General features: G+C 33.0%; 1 protein-coding gene across 1 annotated transcript; it reads left to right on the plus strand.

Moving 5' to 3' along the window:
- Window positions 1–1,966: 1,966 nt before the first annotated feature.
- On the plus strand, window positions 1,967–25,183 carry LOC128229003 (mesotocin receptor-like). The gene is made up of 3 exons (XM_052940624.1): window positions 1,967–2,098; window positions 21,222–21,773; window positions 23,702–25,183. Exons 2-3 carry the CDS (start codon window positions 21,270–21,272, stop codon window positions 24,401–24,403), a joined length of 1,206 nt encoding a protein of 401 aa, XP_052796584.1. The 5' UTR covers window positions 1,967–2,098; window positions 21,222–21,269; the 3' UTR covers window positions 24,404–25,183.
- Window positions 25,184–25,393: the final 210 nt, after the last annotated feature.

A 25,393-nucleotide genomic window follows, 5' to 3' on the forward strand; every position in this document is an offset into this window, starting at 1 on the left:
CGTTAGCATGATACATATGAAAACCGTTCAGACTTAATATTAAAGTAATTAAATATTATAACAATATATCCAGGCTAAACATTCAATTACAATAATTGCATTTCTCGCCTTAATTTTCTTTAAAGCATGTTCATTATATCAATCCTTTATTCCGATTAATAAACGCAATAATATAAGCTTATATTGCACCTGCAAGGTACGCCCTTTTACGTTTTAGTAATTATTTTCGTGCACTAAACATTAAGGTTGAAATTGGTTTTGTATCAGAATAAAACACACTTTTATCGATGGGATTAAACGAAGTTTAATGGAACAAAAATATTGCATTCAGATGTGAATCTTAGGATACTCCTGGTGCAAAATTTTGCCAGAGCAAAACCATGAAAACATAACATTTGTGTTTTGTTACTGATATGTTCTTACCATCATCGGTGTTACAATGTCTGGCCTAACAGGAAAATGCTTCAGTATGCATGTCTAGGTAAGCAATTGAATTAGCAACACAATGGGTACACTATTATTTTGTGCATAATTTACATGTTTTTCTGTTTCAATGCATTACGTATTTGGTCTTTGTTAATTTGGAGTATGCTCAAATTTGTAGAACTAAACTAATTGTAAATATTATATCGAAATAAATATTGTTTAAACCAATGGGTTAAGTTTATTTACGAGGAATTACTAAAATTTTCATTTTAAAATTTCATTTTAGTTTGCAATGAAAGATGAAGTGTTCTGCTTACTAAGCAAACATGCGTCTTGAGAGCCCTGAAACAAACGTTTTGGTCACATGATTATCTCAATGTTCGACTGAACACACCACTCACTGAGGTAAAACCAGCCATAAATAAACATGTGACGACTAAGTGGAACGTGTGTCTAGTTAAAAGAGATTTTGTTGAATATTGATGCTTCAAGATCCCCATTAACAGCGTTTTTACTGAATTTCGAAGCTTTAGGCCTACTTAAGAGCAATAAGATTGAACTTGCGAAAGATTTTGGTAAGAAAACATTATTTGATATCGGGCAAAGACGTAACTTGTGCGCTAAGAGTCCTCTGTGTGTGTGTTTGATCACCAATATTGTACATGTTAACTGTTTATTCCCCTACAGCTTCGATTTAATGGGTTTGTCACAGACGTACCACTACAAGTCAAGCAGTTCATGTCGTAAAAATGGGATCTCATTAGCAAACTATAGGCCTACGTTTTCGGTAATTTCTGACTGATGAACTTGTTGCGTTTGTAAGCCTTTCAGTTTTTAAAATGTTCTATATGCAGAAAGTTTTTGTTACATATGCCATTTGCTTCGGTGTAATTGCTAGTGCAAGCAACAACTTAAATTCATCATACGGAAATGAATGAACACTTAGGCATATACAGTGCTAATGACATAATATTAAGTTATTACTCGCCCATCATTAAGGGATTAAATGAGGTCTGAGGTTGTCATAAAGTAAAATGGCTGCACAAATCGCTCCAGCAACACTAAAACTCTGTCATAAAACGTTATAACCACGTACGAGAACATAATGTCAATACCATGTGTGACAAGCAGACAATGTACTTATATTTTATTTGAAAAGATTATGATCTCTTTATCAATAAACTACTTGCGGGTAATTGCAAGCGAAGACTATTGTTGAAATGAAAAGCATTCATCAACCCGGGACAGGGTGATGTACTTGGTCGAGTTCGATAGCTATTTCCCAATTGCTTCAGTATTAGATCTAATAAAACCGTTAATTAACCTCTTCATTGAAAAAATAACCTATGATTTATGACATATCCACACCGTGATTTGTTTTGTCTATAACATATATAACGATGGATCAACAAAACATACTCCAACCTGTTTAAAGCGTATTGATAACGCGTCGCCATCGATGGGAGAGGCATCTTAGATCAGTTGCGAGGAGAGGCAATAACCAGAAGCCACTAGCCATTGTGATTGGAGCATAGTTGATCTAGAAAGACTCGTGCATTTTGCGGCTCTTGTGTTGCTGTTATAGAAGTGCGATGAAAGTTATTGGGAATGACGTGCAAATTTGACTCCTGTATTTGTGTTGTCTGAGCCGAGGGAGGACATTGAAAAATTGGTATGTATTATTCTTGAAAATTGAACTGGATCGCTAATAATTCATATATTGATAAGTTTTCTGCGAACGTCTTTTATTGTTATTAAAATATATATTATGTTTTTAAATAGTGTGTATCAATTTTATACTTTTTATAATTATTATTATTATTATTATAGTTATTAGTATTATTTATTATTATTTTAATTATTATCATCATCATCATAATTATTATTATTATTGTTATTATTATTATTATTATTATTATTATTATTATTATTATTATTATTATTATTATTATTACTATTATTATTATTATTATAGTAATATAATTAATTATTGTAGTATCTATCATAATAATTATATCATAGCATACTGAACCTTGAAATTCGCCGGAGCAACATGATATGATTATTATCAGTGTTATTATTTACTGTTGAGTTCACGATTTTATAACTTCAATTTGAGCATATGGTTTCTGTTAGGCATTCAATAGTCTATAGACGTTTAATGAACTATTATACTTTGAAATGTACAAGAATGAAACTTCACCTATAATAATAAATATAAAGTTTGGTGTGGTTCTTAAGATTTGTGTGTATGTTAAATTTGAAACTCGATTGTTTTATATAAAAAAAATCTCAAACCAATTTCCAAACACGAAAATGCACTGATTTCGGATAAAGTATGTACATTGATTAATTATCACTTATTGTCGATCTATGACTTATTTGTAATGCATTATTTTGATAAATGGAATGGTGTGGACTATTCAACGAATAAATGGCAATAAGTCAAGTACTGTTGTATTTGTTAAAAAGGGAACACTTAAAAGAGAGCAAAAAGTCAGAAGTGTAAACATGGACGGAATGACATTCCGATGTAATTAGTAAAGCTTTTTATTTGTAATTTCATTTGAAAAACTGCACATTAATCTTGGTGAGTTATTAAAACAAAACAGATACAGATACATCTGCGGAAGCAATAATGCTTAGATTGCAAGAAGATAATTCATGCATTCTTACGTCAAAAAGATAAACGAAAGGTAAATTAACTTATTTAAGCGATGTTTTAAATACCAAAACGTGATATAACATCATTTTTTTTTCAAATGGAGTTTAAATTGCATTGCACAAAGGAACCAAGAATGCATCAATCTTTCACAAAAGCTGGGTTCAGGTATTGTATGGCGGCTATAATAAGACACCCGGTATAATTTGACCAGTGTAACGTTGTTGTTTTTTATCTACTGCTTGTTCGGAATTTTTTAAGCTGCTTATCACAGTTTAGATTGGCATTGACAGTGTTGCACTTAACAGTTCTTGCCGATCAAACACACAGTTGACCAATTATTGGTTGTAATAGTTGAAAAATCATATAACTTGTTTCATTATCTGATAGGAATCAAATGTATTGTCATCTTTTCACTATAAGATGGCACTTCTTTGTAATGGAAGGCTCAAGACAAAATATAATGTATGCAATTTACACAATTCTATAGATTATGTCATTCCCAGACTATTTCAATTTATTCTATTTCTCATTTTGTTTCTTACGAAGGAAATCGGTGGTGTCAGATATACTCACCCACAGTTCTAAGGCATCTGTTTCTTTTGTATTGATATATTTTTCGTATTTCTTAGAGTTATGAAATTTTAGATATCTTGTCTTATAGTATTGTTTCTCTAAATAACGGTCTCAAATTTTAAATCGATGGTAAATGCAGCAATGCGTTATGACTGATCAAATTTCAGTGTTTTTGAACTGCTCCTTTTATTTGCAACCTTTCTGATGATTGTTTTTTTTTCTTTCTAAAAAACGTTTAATTTTAAATAAAAATTGGTTTAATGGTAAATGGCAATGGAAAAATGCCCAGTAAGGTGGCAAAATTGAGTATGTTCGTTGATAAATGGGGTCTCCATCCAAATATGACATTAAAGTTTATTGAGAAAATATGCTTACAATATGGAGAAAATGTTTTCTTTTTGTTTTACTTGTTGAGTTAATATTGTACTTTAAAACAAAGACATAAACTTGCAACGAGTCGTGCGCCTTTCCAAATTCAATGAAAACCACAAGTCATGCTTTAGAACTGAAGATAGGTCGACACATTGTTCAACTTTCACGGCTTTTCAATTTGATGCGGATAGAAGACTGACAACAGGGTTGTTTTAAAAATGAAATGAAAATAAAATGTATTTATAAGAGAAAACAACAAATTGATTTTTGCTTCACTATCAACGATTTTTTTATGGGACCGTTTCATCAAGTTTAAATCAATGATTTGCATTTCAATTTACAATAGATTTAAATGTTGATGCACGTCATATATTATAGAGACACATTTTGACGTTTTCATCTTGTTGCCGAGAACGTTTACGGATCCACTCGTTTGTATTTGGAGGCTTTTTAAAATAAAAATGAAAAAAACACTTTTAGAATATTGCGAGTTTGAAAATCATTAAAACCCCTTTAGATCAAGAAACAATGTTTGTGTCTTCTTCTTGGAGCAAGTGTAAGAGACAAAACTTAAGCAATAGTGTGGTCTTCGTAGCAACATAACAATACGACCCATGGTAACTTGTAGTGATTTTATACGAAGTTAACGTCACTCGAATTCTTAGCCTGAGAAATTGCATTTCAATCAAGTTATGACAATCTGTCTATATATGTTAGCATAGCTGACGAATACCATGTTTGTTTTGTGATTTCTCGGTTCTTGACTTAACGATATTGGAGGACTTGAGATGACACGTCTTTAATAATGTTTTCGTCATGAAAAAGATAACAGTTGAAGCAAACATTGTCTGGTGTGGTATTTTCTCTCTGTGTGTATGCGTCTATTTATTTTTGATATTCGGCGTCTTCAGTGGGCATTAAATATGTATAACAAAATTTCAAATAGCATTGCACAACTTTTACCAGTTTCTATTGAAAGGACCAAAGTGCTTCGCCTATTAAATGTAATAAAGTAAGCGTCAAAACTTAAAAAGTATATTTATTATTCTTTAACCAATACTTATGTGAAAAACTACAGAAACAAGCTCAGTAGCCAAAAGTTTAAACATACCGTTTAATGGCACAGGGTAAACGCCAAAGACATAGAACACAAAAACAAAACAATCACAAACAGGAAACATGGAACAACTGCACAAAACTCCACAAACAACACAGTGCATATATACTATATAAAAAACAAGGCATGTTTATCAAGGATTGTTAGGCCTTAAAAAAGAATTACAAATAAAAAAAAATAATGGTACCCTGTAACCTTTTGCTATTGAGGGAAAAGTTGATATCTAAAATCAATATTTTAAAAAAAATCAATTTATAGGGTCGTTAGAATTTCAGACCTTTAGACATCATCATCAATTAAATTAAACAATTTTAACACACACTGTCTTTCACATTTTATCGTGCAACGTTGGAAGTATTAACAACATAAATTTTCTGCTATTTATGAACTTGTCCCTGAGATAAAATCAAATGTAGTCGGGACTCTCCGCGGGCGCCGACTAAATAGAGGTAGTCAACAAATTATAAATGATATTTTCGAATGTATGCCCTTCTGTCTCGTTATTTAAGTATTATATTCGAGTTATTGAAACTGGATAAAAATTCAATGTGGCCTTCGTGCAGCAATAATTATACCTAAATATTTAACTATATCAAAATTGTAGCTGACACATTTTTACATTTTATTGCCTTTGTGTCTCCAAACGAGAAGTCTTCCAGAATAAATTTGAAATTATCTATAAATAAGGCTGTTTCCAGTTATAATGTTGAAGTATACTATAATGACGTTATTGATAAACGTGAATAGAACAAATCGAAAATTCTCTTAATACGCGAATTCGTTTTCGATGAACAGTCTGTCTATAATAAACCGCTGCTCTGCAAAAATATTCAGCATAACGTGAAATAATCAGTACAAGTTGTTCTGGAAAACCAATGGCTCTAAACTAGACGTATTTTGTCTTGTTCAAGTTGTTGAGTTTGACTACATGGAATCTGAACGTGCTGTTTCACTGTCGTCTGAAATATGAGGGTCTTAAACTTACATAGTAATTACATCATTCTGGCTGTGATCTACCCATCTATCAAAATTTAATTTATTTCTGCTTGTTAGTTTCTGTATTTTTTTATCTCTTATGCCGTAATTAACTTTGTTTAAGTTTCATTCCCGACGGACCGGAGCTGTTTTGTGTTCCTATTCCCAATAGTAACACTTCGGTAAAATGATAAAGGGCCTACGTTATATATTTTATGAATATTGTTAAGTCGTTATTTGCAAAATATATAATATTTATGTATAATAAGGTTAAATTTTCACGAGATGCCTATCAACAAAACATTATCACGAGTCTGTTAAATTCACAAGGCGCTTATCCAAAGGAAAAGATTTGTTATAATCAAACTTCGACACTACTACAATGAATTAAAGCATATGACAGGTAAAACTATTTGCTCCCGTTTCTTTGTTGAAAGACGTAATTAGAAAACAAGCGAAGAAGTTATCTACAGTATCCTTTGAGGGACATCGCGGTGTCGGTTCTTGCCCTTTAAAACTGCCAAACAGGTCATAGAGATAATTCCCTGTTACATCTTTGCACCTTTTCCCTATCAATGTTTACAGTAAATCTTTCAACTTTGTTCACAAAATATTAAACAGAAATATCGCCAGAAGCGGAGGATGGAACTTGATAAATAATTAAACTAATAGAATGTAGTGTACAAATAAGCATTACGCACCGCTTTCAAATTATAATTTTTCGTTTTTATGCAGGTGTAGGTTAAATAAGAAATATTGTCATGGTTGATATTGTAATAAAAAGATTTATCAACTGAAGTGTATTAAAAACTCCCCACCCCCTAAATAAAAACAAAATATCATAGCAATGATACTCATTATACAATCAAAGTTTTTTAAAGTCATTTATACAAACATATTTTCATATGTTTATCAAACACTTCCAATAAATACGTGTACTATAAAAAATATCTAAAATAATGTATAAATCTGGATGAAATTGCGTCTTTGTTAATTCACTCAATTATTTCCTGGACATTGTCTAGACATTAAAATGAGCATCCGTTTTGCAGTGTGTGGCCCTTAAAACATTCCTCAATGCGTTTTCTCGATCGAAAATTTACGACTGATTGATTATTTTCTTTCAAAGGCCTAATGAAATGATACAAGCAAAGTTGTTTAATTCACAACTTTTGCTTCGCTCCGAACCAAACCGCCTTCTTTGTAACGACTCGAACCATATTTAAATCCAGCTCCTCTGACCTAATTCTAAAAAATCGATTAAGAAAATTGAGGTTTTAATTTGAGTTTCAAACTCAATACCTGTGTGACTTCATGCGGGTCTAAGGCTATCGCCCGTTCTCGACATTTTGTTATTGGCATATGAAAAACAATAACTGTGTGAAAATTGTAAAGTGCTTTATTTACATTTATTACCACATCTTTTGTTGATAGTAGTTTACATTAAAGGTGTCTCGTAAAATTTAAAAAAAAAAACATTCTGTGTCTTATTCGGAAACTCAGAGTTAATATTCGAGCATTTATGCCCATGCTTTTGGCCGTCGGTATGCCAAAAAGTCCAAACTTGATTGTAGCTCAAACACTGTTGAACGAAACTAAGAAAAAAAGAGTCAATACACTCTTGTGAGTGTAAGCAAAGTTAATAAAGTTAATGAGTGGAGTAATAACCATTATTTGGCGAAAAAAACACAAGCAGATGAGCTTTGGTTAAAGAGGCAGATACATTAAATTCATTCATTGGTGAGATGCTAGAATTACATCAAATGTTCACTGTTGTGTAGTTCCTTTTCTGTTTTGGTTTGATGGATGCCCAATGCATTCGTCTGAAGAGCAAACTCTTAGTATTCGTGCAAATAATAGTTTGGTATTCTTGGATACTACTCTGTGATCTCCTAGAAAAACACTATTTACTTACTTACCAATTATATCATCATTACTGATTGTCATCAAGCTGTATTGTATTAGCCTGTACAGACTCTATCAAAATATGATAACATTTAAATAACGTTCCGTCGGTTGTTTCTATTTGTATGTACCAATTTAGTGTCTCTGCTGTCGTGATTAATTTTTTATTATGTTTTATTCCCAAAGGACATTCTTTGTTGCCAACTCCTACTCCTCAAAAGAGCAGAGAACAGTTGGCGACGGATTAACTTTGTATACCCTAGGCCTAGATAATGAGTATTGCATATCCAGTTTTAGCTAAATAATAGGTAAACAATGATATATTAGCGGATATAGGTAGGGGACGTATTCGACAACATCCCCGCTCCCCCACACACCTCAAATGCAATACATTGCAAATCGGACGCTCATTTCAATGTCTCTAATTCTCTTTGTTTTAATATTGTAGAGAAACATTGATAATATACACTCGAATACACCATTTTGATTACACGTTTCCAAATCGTTTTTGTGTGTAGGACACTGCATCATCCAGTACTAAGTTCGGAGACTTATTTTTACATTCATAGGTAAGGGGTCGCACGTTCTAGGTTGAGCAAACCGAGGTGCGTCAACTCTAACTCTAATTTTGGATCCTCCCTGCCTTGTTAATTGAGTGTAAGTGGACATAGTTTTTAATATTGGACCACTCTCTAAAAGAATTGGTTAGTTCTTATACATGAAAAGCTCGAAACATTTCCTCGAATACCATTCGCTCGTATTGCTGAGCTTGATCCTCCCAAACGGAACCATTTTCATAAAGCACACTATCTAGTTCTTATGGATCCGACCTGTAATTTTGATTACAACGTGATATTAAATGTTCAATTCCTTGGATGGGTATATGGTTGTTCAGTGAATGTATTCTGAGACTGCAATGTTGATGTTGTATGTTTTTATGTCCACACCAAACTTTAGTTTCAAGGGTTTCGACAGTTTATAAAACCTGTTATGAAGCAACAATTGCATGGTTTTGTGTAAAGCTTCGACAACATGATAGAGCGTCTGCATGTAGCTAGCCATTATTTCTAAATGTCTTTAAATATACCGGAGATGGTCGTTTGCCGTTTTTCAATAAATGGTGTTTCAAAACAAATGCTCGATCACTGTCCGCCATGTTGTTGTTTCAAAGTGAGCAATGTTTCGGATGAAACCAAACCGATGGAACCGCCTCCGGAGAGGTCGATTGATTTTAAAAAACCATTGTGTGTTTTTGTAAAACAAACGATAAAAGTTTTTTTAAAAACTGACAACAACTACACAGTTCTAAAAAGCAATTTAAAACAAAGACTAGTTTACTACCAACGAGAACGCCCTGAAATTAATTGTAGTATAATTTAAATAAACCATTTTTTACCAAACAACCCCAAACCAATGTTAAGCTTATACAATGAATGCTAGCAATTCTAGTTTTGAAAACTTTCTGAAGTAGAAATCAATGGGTTTTTTTACTTTAATAATTGTATAGTAAACCTATAGTACGATGTAAAGTCTTATATTGTATTTTGCTTTGAAAGGGGACATTAGCTTACTTTGCTTTCTTCATAAACAAATCTTTAGTGGATAGTGTGCGTACACCATTAGCGAGACAAAGAAATGCAAATTCAATTTACGTTTATATTAGGAATAAGCTGTGCTTATTGAAACCAACTTCGAAGCCATGATACTTTATTTTCTTCAGCATTAATAATGAATATAGTCTCTCAAATGCGGAAGCACCAATGCGCTCAAGTGCAAACCCATTACCGGCGCAATTGCTATTTTGGCACTTCTGTGATAAGTTGGCCATACCTTTTGGCCCATAAAGTATACAAATGAACTTTACTACACGTCAAGATACGAACGGATGCAAAGGTCTAGATCAGATGAAGTTTATATTCTAAAGCATTGATTTTGGCCATTTCGTAAAGAATTACAGGAGGAATTTCGTAGCAAAGAAATGATTTCCACTGTTAATTTTACATTTTTATGATGTAGTCCTATAGTCGAACTGAATGGCGATATGCGGAAGATACAGGCATATGTTCATTTTATATCACCGCTGACTATACAACTGAATACCTTGTTTCCTTTCACTGCGGTAAGGCAGAGCTGGTTTCAGTTTATGATAGTTTTAGACGCCCGTCATACGAGTAAATCCCTGTCTTATTGTTTTTAATTAAACGAAATTTAAAAGAAAGCATTCTTAGAATAGATGTACTTGTAAAAATACATTCTTTTGAATGTATGATAAATATTCTAATAATTATGTAGCAACAATGTTTGGCTTCATTATAAAGGTATTTCCAAACACATTTCCCAATCTGAACAATGCTAAAACTATGCGTGTATTGTTGTTTGTTACGATACCAATCAATTATAATTGAATAACTTATTTTCATAGTATGAGCATAGATAGTATCGATCCCATATTCAGTTAATGATTGTTTCTATTGATTTTGGCATTCTAACAAATGCATCGCATAAACATTACGATGGACTTTTCTTTTTTGAATTGTATTCAAGCTTTATAACAGTGATAACAGTTTATAACAAAAACACACGCCCGACTTTACCAAATATGTCCATAGAAAATAGATCTCCAGATCATAAACCATGTATTATGTACATTTTTTCAATAGATACGTAATACGAGTTTAGTTTTAGTTAGTTTGTACTAATTTCTTTTACCTCGATTGTGACAAAAGCTTTTAGCTTATACAATCACTCTCGATACAGTTCCCCGGGTAGAAACGGGTGTCTGTTTTAAGTGGCTATAAGAAAGTAACACTAGTGATGGTTGAACCCACAACCTCTTCGATGAGAGACGGACACCTATCCAGTAGACAGCTATCACTCTACATTTAAGATTGTAGGCTGCTAAAATTATTGCAATATTTTTGCATGCGCGTTCTTTTTATCATGAGCATGGTATCTGCTTCACAGAAAATTAACAAGACAATGGGATTTACAAACACAAGCCCAGTAGCCTTAAGTTAGACGGGAAGCACAATGTTAAGGATAGAGAGAAACACAATCGTAACGGACAAAGATATCAACTTCGTTAGCAGTGATTTTAAAATAAATTGGAAATCTGTTCTGACGCTTGCTACTTAATAAAGAGATTAAGTTGGAATGTCCACTCCTGTCTGGACGTTCCATCTTTGTCTTTCATAAACTAGCTTAGTGAGTCTTTGTAATAGGATCACCGTGTTGCACTCTCGTTAGAGTATTTAGACGTTAGGTATGAGAGAGCTGTACAAAATGTTACTTATACTTGTACGTGTATGTGCGGAAGTTGTTTGGAGTGTAATCCTGGTATGCTTTAACCGATTGTTCTGAACTTTGTTAAGGTTAAGAATGTTGTTAACGGCATAGTTGTTAACTTTTACCGATGAACTTTTTTTAATTCTAGAAAAATAATGATTTGAATTAAAACGAGGTTTACGTTTACAATGATGCTAACGTAAACGTTCTATGTCAAGCCGGTTGCTTGGACATATGTTTGATTGTAAGCCGTCACACATTGAAACAAGGTGAACTTTTCTCTTGAGACAAACACAATACAACTGCGGTAAGGACATTGTATTGGCACAATGCACATACGTGTACTTGTAAGCTCACCAAATGCACAGTATAGACTTATATACACATTTATTATATGCCTATGAATTACCTTTTTCAAATTCAACATTGAAAATAAAAGCAAACTATCGTTTTCTGATTCCGTATCATGTCAGAACCGAGTGTAGTTTAGGAACATCTTTCGGGTCGCTAAAATAGCGTGATAAAATATTTGGTAGAACCTGTCAAATTTTAGATACACAAAATTACGTAATTCTACTTATGCCTTCAGAAGCATGTAAATATTCAGAAACAGGGTTATTCAAAGAGAAATGAGGATACGCACAAATCAGAGAACGCTTCCAATATATCTAGTAAGAGAACTAGTTGTTTGCCAATTCGAAGTTCATAAATTGTAACATTATCAAAAACATTAGCAGCTCTCCAAAACAAAGAAGATGGCGAATTCGTGCCTTCAATGGTAAAAGCGATTGACTAAAGAACTTTTATTCTGCATAAATAATGATCGTCAAGAAATTCCACGACATTCAATTTGTTCAATTGACCGCGTTACGTCTTCAGGAAATGACAATTAGTGTATATTCGTAAACAAGTATCGTTTAGGTTTGTTATTTTTTGTGCTGTAACGTTTAATAATGGTTTTCGTATTTGCAATGTATTTTGCTGAGACATAAACATATTTTTTCTTATTAACCTCAACAAAGTGAATTCTGTGACTTCTGACTTCGTTCGACTGAAGTAGCCTCCCTTAACTTTAATACACAAGTTCGTAACATATGAAACCTGCAAGCCATTCAATATTTGGTCATTTGACAGATATCGGTGTACTAAAATCAAATTAAAACCGAAAATAAAAAGAACAATCAAATAGTAAAGTATACGATAAATGAAATATTACGATACGACGCATTCTGGTGACCTGCATCACGTCTCGTTCGATGGGTCAACATGTATCCGTCTCGACATCACACTCGACGTCTGCAGATAGAGTTGGGATCTTTAATCATTGAAGTACTTGGGGTTTACCTTGTCGTCTTTTATTATTATTTGTTTTATTGATAAGTTTCCCCAAGTTAATGCATACTTTGATAAGATTTATCTTTTACGTTTTATCTTTATTAAGAATTGTTGGGATAAGAGTGAGGTTTGTGCACATAAACTGGTTTAAACCCCCAGTAAATTTACATTTTACTGGCCGTTCCAAGGCGGTACCTAACAATTCTTGATAAACATACCAATTATTTATATATATATATATATATATATATATATATATATATATATATATATATATATATATATATATATATATATATATATATAGTTTTATGCACTGTGCTGTTTGTAGAGTTGTGTGCTGTTCTATGTTTCTTGTTTGTGAATTTGTGTTCTATGTCTTTGGCGTTGCCCATTGCCACTAAACCGGGTTTATGTTTAAAGTTTTTGCTACTGAGCATGTTTCTGTAGCTTTTTGCATATATAGTGATACAGATCATATTATCCCCTATATAAAACAAGTGATCGTTACTACTTGAATGATCTGATAACTTGATAGAGTTTCGGTTTGAATGTATTTCTACAATTTGTACGATAGATTTACTATTTTTATGATTGGAAACATCTGCAAAAATATTTGGTAATAAACCGTTTAAACATACAACACAAAAATAGAGTAAAATCGGACGAAGCAATTGATACTCGAATATGTTGCATCAGTGAAATAGCCCAGAACAGACCGGCTGTTGAAACGAAACCCACACGTATTAGCCCAACAAGTACGTGTGAAGAACACAAATAGTTAAAGCAAAACAAAATACAATTGTACCGCCTAAAGGAATAACTCATAATGCACAAGATTTTGCAGACATTTCAATCCTTGAATAATACATATTGACATATCCGCGGAAGGATAAGTTGATCAAGAGCCAGTAGGTTTGGCACAGTCCAGGTTAATATTTCAAGCAATGCAAAAACAAAAATAGAATAAAATACATGTAATTTATTTCGCTATAACTATAGGTATATTCTGTACCTGAATGCAATATTTAAATTAATTGAATAAAATGAAGGTGACGTTATGGTACGGTCTTATCTCCGGTAAGAAGTGTAATTCAACAAGGTTGATGTAATCATTTCATGTCAAAGCTTATTTATTATTGGAAATATCATAGGAAGGGAACTGTTATCGTATAGCTTTTCTTAATTTGCTTAATTGTAGCTAATAAAATATTTTCTGGACAACATAATTGCTTTGAAAACTTCAAGTCAAAGATTTTTAATTGCCATTTACAGCGATTGGACCATATCATATGTAACTGCAAACCAACAAAGCACGTGATCAATAATTGATAAAGAGCGTTATAGTCTTATATCGGTAGTATGATACTTTTGGGTTTGTCTTTCGTCGCTAATTATTGCGATCTGACTAGAGACGGAACATTTCAGACTGTGTATTATGAATGCGGATGCCATACACATTTCCATTTGTCTTTCTGTTGCCATTAGTGAAGACGTGTTAAATCAAAGGCGCAACATGGTGTCTCACTTTGCAGTGTAAACTTACTTGTCGAATTACGACCGTGGTTAACCGTCAAAACCTTGGTTATCCGTCATAGCCTTGGTTAAAAATTATAAACTTGGTAAGTCTTCAAAATGTTGATTTGCCGTCAACACCTTGATGAGCTTTGTAGTGCTGTTTTGTTTTAATCTTTTAAAAAAGAATATTTCATATTTAAAAGTATTTAAAAAACACACAAAACTATCTGATAGAGATTGTAAAAGCTGTAAAGTGCTTTTGATACTTATCATTTGATATTCTACACAGACGTGCTTAATGTACAGGAAAGGGAACTTACCGCTGCGTTAAATTTGGTGTCTTGTGTGTTTTTCTTTTATTTGCGCGATGTATGTATTCGGTATGCTACCACACAAGAGGATTGTAAGTTTGTGTCTTTATCCATATTGGTCAAAACATTTTAACAATCCCACTCGTAAATTATGAGAATGTTGGATTCCTGTTGGATTATTCAAGTATAATGTGAAAGAAGGTGGGTGCAGAAAAAGACGATATAAAACTTTTAGTGAAAATAATATACCAAGTATGTTTTGCCTTTCAACATTGCTAAATATGCCATTAACGTCCGATTCCAGTTAAAATAAAGTGCAAACATGCAAATTGGTATAACTGTGTATGCCGTTCTCTTGGTCATTTTCACATCGAAGAATCAGTAAACAAATACCTATCAAAAGATACCAAACTGGCATCTCTACATATCGCAATATACAATGGCAACACTATCTTGTAGGCAGCAATAATGTTCCTTGCATCTCAATTCAATTTTAACATCGTCTTTGATAATAATTCAAATGCCGGCAATATTCTACGGAAAAATGAAACAGTGAGAATGAAACAATATGCATTAAGTTCAGTATATGTAAGCAAAGTAGACAATAAAAAGTAATAGATGTCTCTTAAAAGAAGGTAATTTTTGGAGGTGGTTGCACAGCGAATCATTTTACTTTTATATTGAGTTGGTGAGATCTTGGTCTGTCTTATTGCAAACTTTTCCTAACTGAGACTTTGTCTATCTAAACCTTAACAAAAAGACTCTGTAAACACGTCAATGGTTCATTTGATAATAGACGCGCTCGAAAACTTCATTTAATAAAAAAATGCTTGTCTACAACCTAATATTGCGAACCCGTGTTCCTATGTCGACAAAGCATCTTCATTTACGTTCCCTCTTTAGGGAAAAACCGTTCCGTTTGTAAATTCGAGGTTTAATTATTGAAGTGACTTATTAATGAAATACAAGCTAATTACTCAGAGAAATATGCGTACAATGTTTCAGTTAAAGAAGCACTTTTCTCTCATTTAAAGTCTGATATGAAGTCGGCGGTTAATTTGTAAAAAGAAGAAAGGGGGAACGGGCTATTAAATTGTAAAGAGTTGAAAAAGATAGTAAACGTTAATGCAAATGATAATGACAACTTTATTTTTGAAATAATAGCTGACTTTACGCAGATTATACATATGAACACACATAAACAAAAATATGACCAATGATCCCGCTACACCAGTATACGAAGTTCTAGTCCTTGTAGCATACCTACTAGAGCATGGAAATTTACCAGTTTATTGTTTGCTGTAGAGGAAACAGTTTCATGTGTACGTACATTATCTCAGTGAACGGCAATTGTTTCAATAATAACAACCTACATGTCATGAAGTGGCTCTTTGTTGCATTATGCATTTTTGTAATATACTTGAGCATCTATGACGGACAAATATACGTACAATGGAAACCACAAAAGGACCAGCCAAGTAGCCACAAATGTAACGGTACCTCTGTAAAGAGCCACAATGTTTAGGTCCCACAGACACTTCAAGTGTCACTCTTATTCAAAATTAGTACAAGATTGTAACCGTGGATATAATGGCTGAATACGCAAACATATTAAATGATTGGTGAATGCTAAAAGATTAACAGTGATCTACTATCATCTCAAAAGGTAGAAATATCGTGTTTACTTCACCTATCTTTAAACCTCGGTATCCTTAATAAGAATCATTGTTTTTGACATTAATTGAGGTAAATCTTTTTTTGGAGTAAGAGTGCATCTTTACACACGGACACTCATGTCCACAAAGTCAGAAAAGTTACACATTAAAATAAATTAATTTTAAATATAACATTTCAATGGGACATCGTACAGTTATAGCTGTTAAAGCTTACACGGAGAAATCTCCTTGAAAATGAAAAGCTTAATGGTACTAAATAATAATAAATAGGCGGAATCATTCTCTAACGATCACACATTTTCCTTTAATTCGGGAAGTGATAAACATATCTCTATTGGTGCCACGTGTATGGACAAGCGTGTTTTTCATGGCAGTTTGATGGCAGATTCCCATTCCGATGCTTCTTTTTTCGCCATAAGGGGAATATGAATTCGTGCGAATGTTCTTTAAATCAAAAAAGGATTGGTGCTGCTTTTTAAGAATCAGGGAGAAGTTGTGTAATAATACACTAGAAATAATAGGGACGATCCATGTCACCAAAACATCAATAGTAATGAGTCTGTTAAGAGACACAAGGTTTAAAGCCTACAATGACAAACAGTTTTATAAAATTACAGATACAGATAGCATTTTATTAATATATGTATTTATAAATGCTTTTTATTAAAATGCGTTTCAACAACTTAGGAATTTAAAAACTATACTTAGATTCTTTTCGTAAAAATTTGATTGATTTTTCATTTGTTTTATCTTAAATTTCAACAACCGATTCCGGTCATTGCAGGTGTTTTCGATGTGTATTGTCCTGTCAAATGTTCTTATGAATATTTTTATGTTTCTATGTTTAAGCATAATCGTACTTGTAAAACATCGTTTTCTGTAAACTTGATTGAAGATCAATTGTGTTTAATTTTAGTTTTTAGCCATTAGTGGTCACTTCATCTGGCTTAAAAAAAATGTAATCAAATCAGAATTAATGCTAAAGTAAACGGATGACAATTATCATTGTCGAATTATTCTCTAAAAATGATGTTCACTTGTCTTGAAATGGTGCTTAACTGAATTTAAGAATATAAAAAGAAATGCCGAAAACCTGATACCATACAACATTGACAGCTACGCTACGAAAGTTATACTACGTAACATATTATTTTAACAAGACATTACTAGTTATGTGAAAACCTGAAGAACCAAGCTCAGTAGCCAAACTTTTAACATAAACCCCGTTTAACGGCACAGGGTAAACGCCAAGGACATAGAACACAATAACAAAATCACAAACAAGAAACACGGAATAACCGTTCAAAACTCCACAAACAACACCAGTAAAACTCTTTTTGTGTCATTTGTTTCACTTGTACAAAACATATATGAATAGCATTACTTTGGATATTCGAATAATACGACTGAAGTGTTTGAAAATCATCCCCTTCTTCTGAATTGACATCTCCGTACTTAGGTTTTATTTTAGAAATCTGAAATAAATAATCCCATTCCAAACGTCAGTTGTTTTTTCAATAGTTGTTTTGATCATTTTTCTTCAAACTTGATTTGAGGAGAGTGTTATCGCGTGTGTGTTTTTTTATCTATATATATGTATATTTATATAGTGTTAAATAAACTGGACGGTAAATCTAAATCGACGTGCCTCGTCAGTGTAACCATTATCAAAATGACATTATTAAGCCAAGAATAAAAACGAGTGTCAAGTATTCTTCCCGGTCGTATGAAAAGAAATGTTTACTTTTGTTGTTATATTTGCGATTTCTATTTTGTTGTTTGTTGCTAAATTCACAGGAAGAATGTATAATATCAAGGATTATTTGTAATGATTATTCAAATGATTTATTTTACGTTTTGATGACATCAAATAACCCGATATAGAATTTCCTCCCGTCCTATTCTATATAGCAATTGTCATGGTTCAAAGAAACATTTATTTAATTTGTTTAAAACAGAGAAAAAATCATAATTGTAACATTGTACAGAAACACTGTTGTAAGCTGGCGTACACACCTCGCTTTCCTAGACCGAACATGTCATTTTACAAACTACTGGATTGTATATATTTGATGACTTCATGTTTGTCATCTTGTAGGAAATAACCAAAAAAGGAATAATTCCCAAAGTCATTAAAATGGATCGACATGTCACTGGACATAGGACTTGTCATATGTCACTTCAGCATTCTTGCGGGAGTGCATCATGCATCAGTACAATTGTAACTGACAAACCAAATCAATGTGTTCTTAATAAGCTTATTTATAAACGAGAAGACAGTATATGCCAACGTTCGCCATTAAATAAGGATAGTTGATAAGGATATTGGGATAAATTTGTTTTGCAGTGAATACAAATCGCTTCAATACCCGCTTGTCCCTATAGTTTCCCTGTTTTTAATACAGATGTGTCAGATTTTTTTCGCTTAGAAACAAATATCTAATAACCATATTAGAACTTCTGTCGTTTAGCTCAATAAAACCTCATTACCATATTTGAACTTATGTCGTTAAGCTTGGATATCTAATAATCAATTTTGGGCTACTATCATTTATCTAAAAACCATGCTTTGACTAATGTCCCTTAGTAACAAATTATTTTTAACCACTTTTGTTTAATTTCTATTTAAATCAAATTTAAAAGAGTGTTGGATTTTTTGCGTTTTTTAGTTATTGTTTCATTAAGAATGCAAACAAAAACAATTTGAGATATTGACATGTAACCTTCGTATTGTCTGAAACAATTAGTAACACCTCAAGTGTTTGTATTTAACATTTACATCAATATTTTGCTCAAAAACAATGATAGGCCTCGGTTGCACGTACTTGGCGCCATTGCTGTTGGTCTCAAAAGCACAGTTGATTTATTTATTTCCTCACCCACATATAATTTACTATACTCCAATGACGGCTCATTCTTGAAATATTCAACTTCAACATAAAGGGGAATTTGAATTTCTTGGGAAAAATATTTCACAGATACTAACAACATTAATGTTGAGTTATTTCTACCTAATGAAGTCTGACGTGGGTTTCATTCGTTTTCATTACGTTATGCATTTCCTATCAACAAAATTTCTTTTATTTGCCCTCTAAATCTCTGGGATTTAAGTTTAAAGTATTTGGCAGTTGATGGCATGTAATTTGGGCTAGATAAAACATCATTTAAGTAATCTGATGAAGAAGAGAAATACGCGCTACAGATACACTTACGCAAGTTTGTTTTGGTTAACAGACAAAATGTGTTATAACAATGACCTTCCAATTGAAGCTGGCATTCCACTTTTCTCAGTTTAGACAGCGATGCTATTTTATTTCATAACATGTCATTGGCTAATTTCTGCCTTGTCTTATCAATGAAAGAGGAAGAAAGACGGCGGCTTTATCTGGAATTAGACGTTCCTATCTTATTTCTCGTACTACAGGTAAAATATAATGTTTTATCTAATAACAATGGTGTTAAATACTTCATATTCACGAGCGTTTTTTTTCCAGTATGTTAATTGTGAAACGTTTGTGAATCCGTTGAAATCATAACTTCCATGCTACTTATATCATTTGGCCTGAATTTTACATCATAAAGCGTATAAACATTCCATTTATGTACTTGTAAATTACAAAATATCCGGTAAATGCACAGTTCAGCATTATTCATTTTTGCTTTAAAGTATTCATTTAATCGTTAATCGTTGGAAAAACGTTGCTTCTCGTTTTAGGTAAAGAACTTGCAATGCATCGCCCCACTGGTACATATTGACGCTAAATTTTGACTTACAGTTTAGTAAAATACTTGTGTCCTTTGCAGTAAGAGTATAATTCAATTCATTTAAATATCAACAAATATTATAAGCGAATGCTCTCTCAGTCTTGGTATAATTTATTTAATCCCGACATCAGAAATTCTATCTGGCGGTCTTGATTAAATGTGAAGCCAGCTACATATGCCAGTTTATTATGACAGGGGGTTGGATTTCCTATATATCATATATCCCGTTAATGACAATATTAATATATTTTTATAAATATAGTATGTATGCACTGTGCTGTTTGTGGAGTTTTGGGCTGTTTTTCTATGTTTCTTGTTTGTGATTTTGTGTTCTATGTCTTTGGCGTTTGCCCAGTGCCACTAAACCGGGTTTATGTTTAAACATTTTGCTACCGAGCTTCTTTCTGTAGCTTTTTGCATACATTAGAAGTGTTTCCGTCATAAGTTTACTGCGAGAGCTGATTTGTTTTTACATCTGTACATGTTCTGCAAATGTTACCAACTGTTTATCAATAAAAACACCATATGATGGTGAACTAGAAACATCTCCATCTAAAGAAGGGTAATTAATTATTTTAAAATTAAAATCATCACGACGTTAGTGTTTTATGGATTATCATAATTGTTCCTTTGAATAACAAAATGTGCATGAAATAGGGTTGCTAGACGTTACCAGTTTCTATAAAATTGTCTTCTTTAAGGCCTGCAGCAATCATGTGTCATTTTCTGACGTTGATATAAGATTTGATTTCTTTTAAAAGAAACAGTCGGGTATTGTTATAGCACTGCTCTTGTCATCGGCGTCGTCTCTTCAATTCACGAAAGAACAGCTCAGGATATTCAAATGGAACTTAATTAACTGATGTCAGAGATAATATACACATGTGAAGCAAGGCGCAAACTTTTGGCTTTATTAATAATTGCATTATGCCACTGGTTCAACTGACGAAATCAAAAACACACAGGTCTCAGATGCTATTACCGTAGTTTGAGATAGTTGCGTTTTGCATAGATTTCTCTCAGACAGCGTGTTCGACATGAATCAAGCTTAAACATAGGAATAAGGATGCATTGAGGGATCGTTTTTACAAGACGTATCGGAATATGCTATGAGTTATCTTTTCAATTTGTTTACCCAATTACTTTGCAATTGAACAGTGTGAGTGCATAGCAGCTAGTTCATAAATATCTTAAACATTTTAGTAATGTTCCTCATACTTGCTGTCAAGGTAAGACATTATCACCATTAATAATTCAAGTGTTTCCAGTTATTTTCCAGTTTTTTTTTTCTTTTGCAGAAACACTTTGTGGCTTCTATAACCAAGCAGTAAGATGACATCACCTCAATGACGAATATGAGTATCGAACACTACACGGGAATGGAGGGAAACTTTACAAACCTCAATTTGACGGAAGGACAACTTCCTAATTCTGTAACTACATCAGCTGAAAAACCAAACCGATGTGGGACAGTTCATGATATAGAGTTAGACAAACCTTTAAGACTAGTCATCCTTTACAGCATTATTATTGTCGGACTGATAGGTGCAGGACTAGTGCTTCTTTATTTGTTCTGTAATCGCAAAGTGTCGCCGCGCTTCAATCGTCTGTCAAGGGTGAACGCCTTTATATTGAACCTAACATTTGCTGACGCCCTTGTGATCCTATTGGCAGTTCTTCCTCAATTGATCTGGGAGTATAATGACCGGACCTGGTACGCGGGCCCGGTCATGTGTCGAGTTGTGAAGTACCTACAAGGTTTCTCAATGGTGGCAAGTAACTACATTCTGATTGTGATAGCCATCGACAGGCATCAAGCAATCAGAGCTCCATTAAAAGAATCCTGGCCGGTAAGTACATTACGGTTGAATTAATTGTATATGGACTGTCACACTCAGTGCACGTGCTCATTGTCAAAATGCCAGTTCGTTATATGTTTGCTAATGGCACTTAGTTCGCTAGGATTTACATTATTAAGTCCGATCCATCTCAAACAGACAAGAAACTCTTACAATTGGCAAATAATTCCCACTTCCTTTTGCACAGTGGAGAAACTAACACTTTTCGTGATATAATTTACATATATCATGATAACTTAAATGATAATCTGAATCGAAATTAGGTATAACATATCAATTTATATCTAAGTATCAGTGTTAAGGTCCCAAATATAGCTAAATGTTCCTGTGCAAACATTAAACAAACACGTATTAATTAAATGATAATCTTTTAATAAAGTGGATTGGCGATATACGAATAAACAAAGGTTGTTAAACCCAAAATAATTCATTATATTAGGAAACAAGTCAAAAATAAAAAAATAAAAAACATGGAAAAGAAAGTAAACACAATTTTGCCTCAATATTTATTAAAACGTGTTTCCTTAAAATACAGAATAAGTGTTCGAACTTTTTTATGGTCACTTTACAATCGCATATTTGTAATTATTGTGAGAACTTTGGTTTGACTAGTGTGACCCTAATTGAGTTATGACAATTGTGGTATATGAAACAATAAGGGGTATCGACGATAAACGGATTAATGGATGTCCAAACGAAAGATAAGTCGGCGCCTAAACATGGACTTTTAAGACATTAGTTTATCTTTGCAATTGCACCACCAGTTTTCTCGTTCTATACTCACAAAAGTACAAAAGCTTTTATTTAGGGCCATTCTTCAATGGTTTTGCAGATTTTTTCTCTCATTATTCTGAAATGAATTCCTTAACATTGGCATCTTACGTTAATAAAAAATATTCAGAGAATATGGGATGTTCAAATTAAGTTTCCTCACAATCAGCGTAATGGAAGTGTGGAAGACGAGAGGTCATAATATGTTATTGTTGAATACATCTGTGAGGATGAAGACATTATTTATAATGATATGGTAAATGAAGCATGAACAGATAGTTAGCTGAAATGGTTTAGCACTAGTTTGAACTTAATACTTAATAAGCATTGCATGATTTCATATATTTTTCATTCTTCGCATTATTTCATAAAATAAGTAACATAAAGAAATGATGTCCCACCCTAGTTATTATTGTAGATTACCGGTAACTCTTTGGGTGGCAGACCTCATTTATCGTGATAGAACGTACAATGAGTATATTGTAAAGTAACAGATTACGATATCCTTCCAATCCTGAAGCTAGCTTAATACTTTTTAGGACATTTTAATGATTATCCTGATGCAAATTAAATCGCAGAAACACTCTCAGCATTTTACTTGTTGACGATAAAATGGCAAAACACATGAACAAAGACAGATCCAACTGTTACTGCGAATATAACTGCTAGACGACTGGTGGAGATGATGGGTTGGGGGAGGGGGCCTTTAGGAAACTAACAATGTCGGATACTCATATCTTAGTAAAGCTTGGTAAAAAGAACAAAGATATTTAGAAATATTAGTATGACTATATGAACATTTATTCTGACGAAACCATTTTTAAAACAAAACAATGTTTTAATACCATTTGTACAAAACCATTCAATAGCGAAGGTCAACGATGAAAAGATTGAAAAATTGACAAACTATAATGATGCTATTATCTAAAAACCTTTCTTTGAACATTACTATTTTTATATAATTGCTTATATCCAAAGCAAAAAACTTCAAAAATGTATTTATGAAGACAGTGAATGCATATGCAATCTGACTTTGCTGCATTATGATTTTTCGTTTAGTGTCTTGTGCCTCAAAACAGTTTATTTTATCGTCGCTGTAATTTTCATTGTTTTATTATTAGATGTCATGCATTAAATGACCATTTCAGGTGTGGAAAATGGCCGGTCTAGGTTGGCTCATGGCAGCGCTATGTGCCGCTCCCATGCTCGGAGTTTTCCATTTAAATGAGGTGGACGGACAGACCCGTTGTGAAAACATCTTCCGTACCAAACCAGAATGGCACAGGGGACTTTGGATTATCTACATTGAACTATCAGTGTTTATTGTTCCGTTTGTTCTCATATGTGTGTGTTATATCCGTATATTTCTCAAGGTGGCACAAAAGGCGAACGAAAATACAAATAAAAGAACCATGAGGTTTAAAACTCAAACAGGAAAAGTTTACCTACAGAGCACACAATCTACATCTCTCCCTCGTGCAAAAATAAAGACGTTGAAATTAACTTTTGCTATTATATTAGCATTTACAATTTGTAGCACGCCTAACTTCATCATGGAACTAATCATGTCTTTCGGAGATCATTGCTTGATATCACGAAAGCTTTACGGATTTTTCGGAGGAATGGCACCAAGCAATTCGGCAGTGAACCCGTTCATATTCCTGAGTTTTAATGTGACAATTAAATGGATAAAGGAGGTGAAAGAGAGGCTTGTAACAGCCAGGAGGAGAAAGCCATACCGCTTTGTTTACTCGGCTAACTCGAGCATGGATTCCCACCCGTCTATTAAGCATTTTGGTACCGGAGATACTGCTAATGCTTCAACAAGACACACCTTTTTAAATGCTTGAATCCAGTTTTAAAAAAAACGTACACATATACATGTAATTGTTTAGTTGTATTGTGTAAACAAATGGCCGAATGACAGTATTAGAGTGACGTTGAACTTACTTTACTACACCAAAGCGACTCTTCAGATTAACAACAAAGATGAATTCGTAGACGAGGCGTATTTTGTTATTGTTGTTTTGTAATATTTTAACGTGCGTTCGTCTATCCAATTAAGGCGAATAGTTATTATCCAATGCGTTTTTCGAAACAAACCTGCTTTTGAAGTAGACTCGCACTTTAAAATGGTTAAGCATCCATCACCTTATCGCTGAATACAAATGACAAAGCCCTTGGATATTTATTCACATTAACATCGGAAGGGCCCTCTTTCGTATATGTATGTATAACACCATTCTGTATTGCTAAGTTCATTAATGCATACCTTAACGCTTATGTACCAAAGTAAATATTAAAGCAATAATCTGATTCGGAATTAAGTTTAAAATTGATGAAAATTATTTAATCAATGTTTAGAATTGATAACAATTTAACCCCATTCGTATCAGTACGAATAAAAGAATTCGACAAACGGTGTCGTCGATATAGTTGAACAGTTATATTGTTCGAACATGTTTGTGAGTATACATTTATTTCTGAATAAAATTGTTTCTTCAACATTTAATTCTGCATGTACATGTATGTTGTGAAATAAATTGATTTCTATATATTGCTGATTATTTAAGTTAGTGTTTGCCTGCAAAAGTTCTTTCCAGAAACTTTTATTGATTGCATGTATCGTGTGATCATCCTGTATGAACGCAGTAATGTACTAAGGCAAATGCCATGAAGCGAGAACTAGATACGTTTCATTTGAGATTATGATTCATTAATCCTAAGATTACATGTTAATTAGTTCTGCATTTAGTTAATAATTGTCGACGATGGATTATCGTAAATAAAATTGTTTTAAAGGAATGCCGATAAGTGCACAAGTTTCCAAGTTTATTGAT

This window comes from Mya arenaria, chromosome 3 (genome assembly GCF_026914265.1).
Source record: "Mya arenaria isolate MELC-2E11 chromosome 3, ASM2691426v1".
Classification (NCBI taxonomy): Eukaryota; Metazoa; Mollusca; class Bivalvia; order Myida; family Myidae; genus Mya; species Mya arenaria.

Coding starts and splice junctions, on each gene's coding strand:
- LOC128229003 (XM_052940624.1), top strand. CDS start 21,270: ATGACGAATATGAGTATCGAACACTACACGGGAATGGAGGGAAACTTT. Junction 21,774..23,701: donor CATTAAAAGAATCCTGGCCG/GTAAGTACATTA, acceptor TGACCATTTCAG/GTGTGGAAAATGGCCGGTCT.